The sequence below is a fragment of the Gouania willdenowi genome, chromosome 5 (genome assembly GCF_900634775.1).
Source record: "Gouania willdenowi chromosome 5, fGouWil2.1, whole genome shotgun sequence".
Taxonomy (NCBI): Eukaryota; Metazoa; Chordata; class Actinopteri; order Blenniiformes; family Gobiesocidae; genus Gouania; species Gouania willdenowi.
This window is the reverse complement of record NC_041048.1, coordinates 19,187,323-19,195,228: the sequence shown is the minus strand read 5'-3', so window position 1 is coordinate 19,195,228 and position 7,906 is coordinate 19,187,323. Positions and strand designations below refer to the sequence as shown.

At 37.9% G+C, this 7,906-nt stretch overlaps 1 protein-coding gene and 1 long non-coding RNA gene across 2 annotated transcripts; both read left to right on the top strand.

Annotated features, from left to right (window-relative positions):
• Positions 1-430: 430 nt before the first annotated feature.
• Positions 431-2,340, top strand: LOC114463366 (uncharacterized). The gene is made up of 3 exons (XR_003674085.1): positions 431-568; positions 1,537-1,604; positions 2,256-2,340. It is a non-coding gene; the product is annotated as an uncharacterized LOC114463366 (long non-coding RNA).
• Positions 2,341-3,217: 877 nt separating this feature from the next.
• On the top strand, positions 3,218-5,457 carry LOC114462984 (protein IWS1 homolog). The gene is made up of 10 exons (XM_028446177.1): positions 3,218-3,284; positions 3,399-3,456; positions 3,525-3,631; positions 3,998-4,133; positions 4,217-4,299; positions 4,367-4,496; positions 4,581-4,698; positions 4,786-4,897; positions 5,124-5,180; positions 5,358-5,457. The coding sequence occupies exons 1-10, from the start codon at positions 3,226-3,228 to the stop codon at positions 5,455-5,457; spliced, it is 960 nt and encodes a 319-aa protein (XP_028301978.1). The 5' UTR covers positions 3,218-3,225.
• The last annotated feature ends 2,449 nt before the right edge of the window (positions 5,458-7,906 follow it).

The following is a 7,906-nucleotide window of genomic DNA, read 5'->3' as shown; positions in this document are numbered from 1 at the left end:
TTTGTAAATAGTTATTGTGATAAGGGAAGAATTGTATAGCTCTGAACACACACACACACACACACACACAGTGAAGTGTTTGTGTGCTCAGCCCACTTATTCCTCTCATCAGGGAAATACAAACACATTCAGGATCACAAACAGTTTTTATTTCTAATTATAATAAATATTATATAAATATTATTGTTTTCTGAAGTTTGAACTTGTTTTTTTCTTTGATTAAAATCATAAATTATATTTTATAACTTCCTTAGGACCTTGTTTTAATATTTTGGAAACGCTTTAGAGAAATACAGTTTTGTTTTTTGTTTTTTTTTTCTCGTTTCTTTAAAAATCGAATAAACTTGAAAGGACATTTCCGTCCTACTTTACGCATGCGCAGTGATTGGTTCGCTCTTAACTTTGGAAGCAGTGAGTTCATCTCTTGCTTCCTTCTGCGCTGTTTTGGAGATTATTTCACAGTCTGTTCACTATAAGCGGACATATTTTAACCTCTGCTCAGAACCGAAACCGACACCGAAGTGAAAGATGGACGGAGAGAAGAACTTTATCTCTGGAGGACGCTCGGGTACCTAACTTTGTCTCCTCCTTACAGGTGTTACACCACATTCTGTGACCACTGGGGGCGCTGTTGCCACTGGGCTGCTTGAACTCGCTCACACAGACCAGAGAAATAGAAATAGAATTTGGTGTAACACCATCAGCTAACTAACAACCCAAACCAACCATTAACTACCTAAAGTTTAACAGTGAATACACGGAATCATGTCAATAAAGTCCTGTTAGCATCATGCTAACAGGATGCTGTTAAATCACTTTACTATTTTGTCAAGACAAAATCAAAATAATGATTATGAAAATGTTCAAATACAATCAATCTTCGGTTTGTGTGATATTTTGATATTTATTGTTGGTTTATATTGTTCTGCAAAAGTGTCAAATCATATAAATTCTAACATCTATTTGTCACCAGTTAATTTGGATACAATTTGTACCGTTACACTGTTCAGTAATATTAAATAATATTATTAATAATTGTGTTTATAATGCATATCATTAAGGGAATCTCAAAGTCACTTTTATTATTATTATTATTATTATTATTATTATTATTATTATGAGAGGTGTTTGATATTCACTTTTTGCCAATTTTTGATATTCTAAAATTTTCCACTTGATTTTCAATAATAAATAATAAACTGATTTAACTTAAGTGATTGATAAAGTGCCATATTTATTTTATTATTTTTAACGTTTTTTTTTTTTTTTTAATATCGGTGAACAAATTGTACTGATGTAAACCTACATTACCATTTCAGTTCAATTAAACTTTATTATTATAGCGTTGAATACAACTCTCATAGCACTTCATCACCAAATATAAAGTTAATGAACTCACCATCAACATGAGATAACTAACCAATAGTTCAGTTAATCTACCACCAATGAGCTGCTCTTCTTCTCTTGTTTTGTGTCCACTGTAGATGTAGTTCACATGTTGTTAATGCTAATGTTAACGTGTGCTTCGTTCTGCAGATGACGACGGTGGGATTCCAGTGCAGGACGAACATCCTGCGTCTGACAGCGCTGGGCGTCAGTCAGAGGTCAGAGACACACTTCCTTAGCCACAATTTACTTAGCAACAGACTGACTGACAGTAAACAATAACAATCATAACCCACTGCTGTCAGAACAAAAATGAATGTATAAGTGGCATCGGTGTATAAGTCACACCTTCATTTCTAAATGAGAAAAGTTCCCAATTATAGTCTCAGTTTATTTGTTTCAGCCTAAAAATAAATCTCAATTTAAAAATATAAAACAAGACTGAAACAGACGGAAGCAAAAATGCTTATTTGCCCAACATAAATCATAACATTCAAGTTATTGTTCTCAAATAATACACAAAAGAAATGCAAGCATACAACAAAGAACATTTGAGTTTCCTTTTTCAAAGAATGCAAAAAACTAATATATATATATATATACTTTTTTATATACAACATTTAACAAAGAATACTTCATACTCTTACACACATATTTCTACTACTTTACATATCTTTTCTAACAAATATTGAATATTAATATTTTAAATAGTGTGTCACGCATTTTTTTTTTTCTTTATCAACATCATTCCATAATTTAACCCTAGAACAGACGGACATCTTTGTTTTAGTTCTAATCTTGCCTTTGGTAAAATCAACATAAAGTCCTGACTTCTACTCTGAACGTTATGGTAACGTCTGTTTCCACAGGATCAACGTGTGTGTGTGTCTGCAGCGAAGAGGAAGAAGTTCCTGTCTGACAGCGAGGATGAGGAGGAGGATGAAGAAAAGCCTGGTGAGACATCACACGTTTGTACCAATCAGACGTTACACACATATATACTGTATATACACACACACACACACACACACACATACTGTATATATAAACACACAGACACACACACACACACACATATACTGTATATATAAACACACACATATACACACATATACACACACATATACTGTATATATAAACACACACACACATATACGCACACACACATACTGTGTATATATAAACACACACACACACACATACTATATATACACACACACACATCACATCACATTTTGAAGTTGAACAAAGAGACTCCTTTAGATTAGGGGTTCTCAACCTTTGGGTCAGAACTCCATTTGGGTCAAGAGACACTGGCAGGGGGTCACCACCTTCAAGGGACTAAAATATTTTATAAACAATTTGAGTCCATTTTTGCTTATTTTTATCCTTTTTCTGCAAACTACACCAAACTTGCCATATTTTCACCTATATTCATCACTTTTTCTAACCATATTTTTGCTCCTTTTAATGCATTTTTTACTAAATTACTCCCATTTCTGCCACAAATTTCAATGGCATTTTCTGCACTTTTTTGACTTTCAAGACATTTTTATTACTTAGAAACCCTTTCCACCACTTTTCCCAGTTAATGTTGCATATGTTGAGCCACTGTTGTCACTTTTAACCACTTTTCACTACATTTTATGTTTATTTTTAACATATTTTAATGCCTTTTTTTAAGCTAGTTTAAACCAAATTTCCTTACATTTTATACTATTAACCAATTGCTGTGGTTTTTAAAATCCAATTTAAACAAGTCATCAGTTATAATGGTGACCAGTTGGAGTTACACTCCTGATGTTGTCGTCTCTCCTCAGTCGTGAGAAGAGTCGAGTGATGTCGGATGACGACAATGACTCAAACGGCAGCAACAGCAAGTCTGGATACGAGGATGAGTGAGTAACACAGAGAGGTCACATGACCACCAGCAGAGTTCTGACCGTGTGTGTGTGTGTGTGTGTGTGTGTGTGTGTGTGTGTGTGTGTGTGTGTGTGTGTGTGTGTGTGTAGACAATTGATCGCAGACATCTTTGGAGCGTCTGAAGATGAGGATGAGGAAGACTTCATGGTAAAGACTGATAGCCTATAGATCTAGTGAACATAGATGTGTAGTTTTCACCTAGAACGTGTCTACAGGGCTTTGACAAGGAGCACCTGGAAGGAGACAAACAGACGAAAGAGAAGACGGCGCCACAGGAAGAGAAGTCAGACTCAGTCGAGGGCGTCGACCACAGCGGGCAGCAGTAAGTTCACATGTGACGCTTTGGACCAATCACCTCATTGGTTGAACACAGTGTTGACACCTGAGCATGAGCCACGCCCCCTTACTGACACACATCCAATCAGTAGTGACTCGTTAGCATTAGCTATCAGAGTAACTGCAGTGATTGAAAGCAACTGGTGACCATGTTTTTGATCATGTTAGCTGGTGACTGTGTTAGCTGGTGTGGCTGAGAAGACAGTCATCAGTTAACACGGACACTGGTTTCACCAAAACACCAGTAAAGTAACTGTGTGTGTTTGTGTGTGTGTGTGTGTGTGTGTGTGTGTGTGTGTGTGTGTGTGTGTGTGTGTGTGTGTGTGTGTGTGTGCGTGCGTGCGTGTACCAGCTTCATCACAGACTTTGACATCATGCTAGCTCGTAGGAAAGCGATGAAAAGTCGTCGTCGTGTTGGAGGAATCTCAATCAGCGACGCAGACGACGTGGTCTTTGCCATGATCGCGAAGATGACCGAGGCCGCAGAGGTCCGTCCATCCCTTCACAATAAAGCTCCCTGCTTCAAAGTAAAAGTAAAAGCATTAAAGAGTTGGGTGTGTTTGTGTAACAGGAGGATCGAACTCTGAACATTCAGAACAAACTTGCTACGAAGAAGTTATTACTGCTGCCTCAGGTGGTGAAGCACCTGAAGAAGTAAGAACACACACACACACACACACACACACCTCACCTTGCTGTGCTGTGTTTATTTTTCCCTCAGACAGGACTTGAAGGAGACGTTCCTAGACTGTGGGGTGATGTCAGCCATTAAGGAGTGGATCAGTCCTCTACCTGATAAGTCTCTGCCTATTCTGAACATCAGAGAGGAGATGCTGAAGATCCTACAGCAGGTCTCACTCATCTATCTGATGCTCCATCTGATCCCTGTGCCTCTCTGTGATCTTTAACCTTTAACCCCTCCTCTCCGTGTTTAGCTTACCAGCGTTAGCCAGCAGACCCTAAAGCACAGCGGCATCGGCAGAGCCGTCATGTTCCTCTACGAACATCCCAAAGAGACCAGATCCAACAAAGAGCTGGCCCTCAAACTCATCCGTAAGCCCCGCCCACACTCATACCTGTGTACGGTGTACGGCTTCAGCTGGTCATCGTTACAGATGATGGTTCCTTCCTTCCTTTCAGAGGAGTGGTCGCGGCCCATCTTCGGTGTGACTTCCAACATCAGAGAGCTGACGAGGGAGGAGCGACTGCAGAGAGACCTGGACCAGCAGATGCCTAAGAGACGCTGCCTCAGGTACGACCACAACCACATCCAACCAGTGACCAGCAGGGGGCAGCACACACTACTGATCCTCTCCATCATTTCCTCCTTTATCATCGTGTTGATGTTCTCTGTACTTCCCGTTTCATTTCCTGTTCCACCTCTGACTTCCTGTGTGAGTCTGAATATTCCCTCCTATCTCCTTTCCTATCCACTTTTCCTTAACCTCATGGATGTGTGTGTGTGTGTGTGTGTGCAGCTCTGGTGGTCAGACTCCTCGCAGAAATTTTGAGAAGCAGTTAACTGGAGAGGAGAAGTAAGTAAAAATGTGTTTACTTTCTTCTTCTTGTTGTCAGTCAAATAATATCATGGTTACGTACTCATTCACAACATTCAGCAGAAATCAAAGCTTTTGTTTCCTGTTAGTGGTTGATCAATGGTTGATTCTGTTTCACTTCCTGTGTGTGTAACGTCACACCTTGTCCTCCTGCAGAGCCCTGAGCCCCGGTTACCCTGACGTCTGCAAACGTGCTCGCGTCCCCATGCCGAGCAACAAAGTCTACGTGGTGCGACCCAAGTGGACGGCAGTCTAACAGGGTGAGTAGCCCCGCCTCCTCCTCCCTGATCTTAGCTCACTGACCAATGAGAGAACAGGAAGCAGCTGTAAACACACCTGCTGCCACCTGGTGGACATCTGCTATCACTATATATAGAAAAACTTGACTTTATTTATTTCATTTTTTTAAACTTGTGAGAACAAGTAAATGGTAACTAACTGTAATTCAAGCACCAATATCCAAACTAGTGGCATGTTATCAAAGTGTCAAATACATTTTTATTTAATTTTAACTTTTGCTTTTACAACAGATTCTGATTCTGTTAAGTTGTTAATTTCTTTAATAAAATTTAACCACATCCATGTTTCAAAGTGTTTAGTATGTTTCATGAAAATAAAGCTGAAAAGCAATGAGGAGTGAGTAGTGTAACAAGGTCTGATGATGCGTTCACTGACACCTAGTGACCAGCGTTTACGTGCTATGCTAATGTTAGCGACAAAAAAAATAAATTGTTAAACTTGACTAAAAAAATTGATTTTGGACATTTTTTGGATCAAAACCAAATTTTGCAATGAAATATCACGATAAATTGCCAAATCAATTATTTCTTACACCATTACAGGACACACAAAACGTGCACACACACGACTGAGTGTGCACGGCACGCACAAATGTTTTAACCCCAGAAAAATGAGCCTTTTTTGTTTTGTTTTCCAGGTTCCGAAGAATGGAATGGTGCGCTTGGACAAACAAGTGCGTCGCCTAGCAACCATCACGTCAGACTATGACGTGCCATGCAGTTAAAGTCAGCATCAACGGAAACCGGCTCTGAGACCCTCCACATACTTTCTTTTATTTTCAGGACTTTTATTCTGTAGTTTCATTTCCTTTCATGAATAAAGTCTTCAGATCCCCTCAACTGCATTTAAATAGGCTTTTATTTCCTGCTTTATAAAGCACCACCATAAAATGACACTATTTTTGCTAAATAGTTTGTCTGTGCAATACGTGAACTGCAACTGTTTAAGTTGATGTGTGTTCATTACTGCAATTTTAGTATTGTAATATTATTTAATATTTAAATTAAAAAAATATGTGATGAGGCACTTTAAATGTATCTCTTTTGTAGCAAAGTTACAGTTTGCACTTAAGTCTTCAAGCTGCAGCTATTTAAGTTCAGTTATTGTTTTGTTTGTTTTTTTAATTTAGGCTAAGCTTTATATATTTATCATGTTGTTTTTTGTGCAATGCCTTATTCTAATATATTAATAATTTGTTTATTGAACATGTTACTGTTAAATTGAGTTTTTTAAACTTTTTTTTGTTATTTATGTGTATGTGAAACCCTTTTTTCAAAATAAAATGTCAAAAATGTAATTTTGCTCATATTTATTTCTTATGTAAAGCGTCTTTGTGGGTATGTTGCAGACCACTATGGAAGTGTTATAAATTATTCTGGTAATAATATTAAATATAGTGTAAATATCAATTACATCAATCCACCTGCGGACGCACAGCCGAGATCCATCGTGGTCAGATTCCACAGTTTTAAAGTGAAGGAACAGGTGATTAAACCGGTGTGGCAAAAGAAAGGCTTCACCTGGGAAAACTGTAAGATAACCCTGGATCAGGATTACGCTTCTGAGGTCCTGCTGCGGAGGAAGGAATACGCAGAGGTACGGAGGATTCTAAAGGAGAACGGCATAAGATTCCAAACCCTGTTTCTATGAGGCTGAGGGTCTTTAGGACGGAGGGACATCATCAGAATCAGAATCATCTTTATTGGCCAAGTGTATGTTGTACACACGAGGAATTTGACTCGGTCAACTGTGCTCTCTCCAATAGTGAAACATTCAATAATAAACAATCAACTAGAAGAGATGATAATAAGTATAAACATAAGTATAAATATAAACAGTAGTTAGACTAGAATGTGCAAATAACAAGATGATAATAATAATAATAATAATAATAATAATAATAATAATAATAATAATAATAATAATAATAATAATAGTATAAAAAAAAAAACAAATACAAAATAAAAATTAAAAATAAAAAAAAAAAAAAAAAAAAAAAAAATAGAAAAGAAATAATAATAAAATTAATAATAATAAAAGGAAAATAGTGCAGTAGAGCATTGATAAGTAGTGCAGGAGAACATTTAAATTAAAGGTATGTTCATGAACATTCTCAGTGTCAGATTGATCCAGGGTTGTTATGTTTGGTTCCAGGGTTTTTCCACAGAAACAGGACTGACAGTCTTTGACTGTTTAGTGTTGATCAGAGTGACAGCCTGGGGGAAGAAACTGTTTTTATGGCGGGTTGTTTTGGCGTACAGTGATCTGTAGCGTCTGCCAGAGGGGAGGAGTTTAAACAGATTGTGTGCAGGGTGAGAGGGGTCTGCAGTGATGCTACCTGCCCGTTTCCTGACCCTGGACAGGTATAAGTCTTGGATGGAGGGCAGATCGACACCAATGATCTT

Bases quoted from the DNA above. Each gene is read 5' to 3' on its own strand.
- LOC114462984 (XM_028446177.1), top strand. From the start codon at position 3,226: ATGTCGGATGACGACAATGACTCAAACGGCAGCAACAGCAAGTCTGGA. The intron at 3,285-3,398 runs GTGAGTAACACA...GTGTGTGTGTAG, and splicing joins AAGTCTGGATACGAGGATGA to ACAATTGATCGCAGACATCT. The intron at 4,300-4,366 runs GTAAGAACACAC...TTTTTCCCTCAG, and splicing joins GTGGTGAAGCACCTGAAGAA to ACAGGACTTGAAGGAGACGT.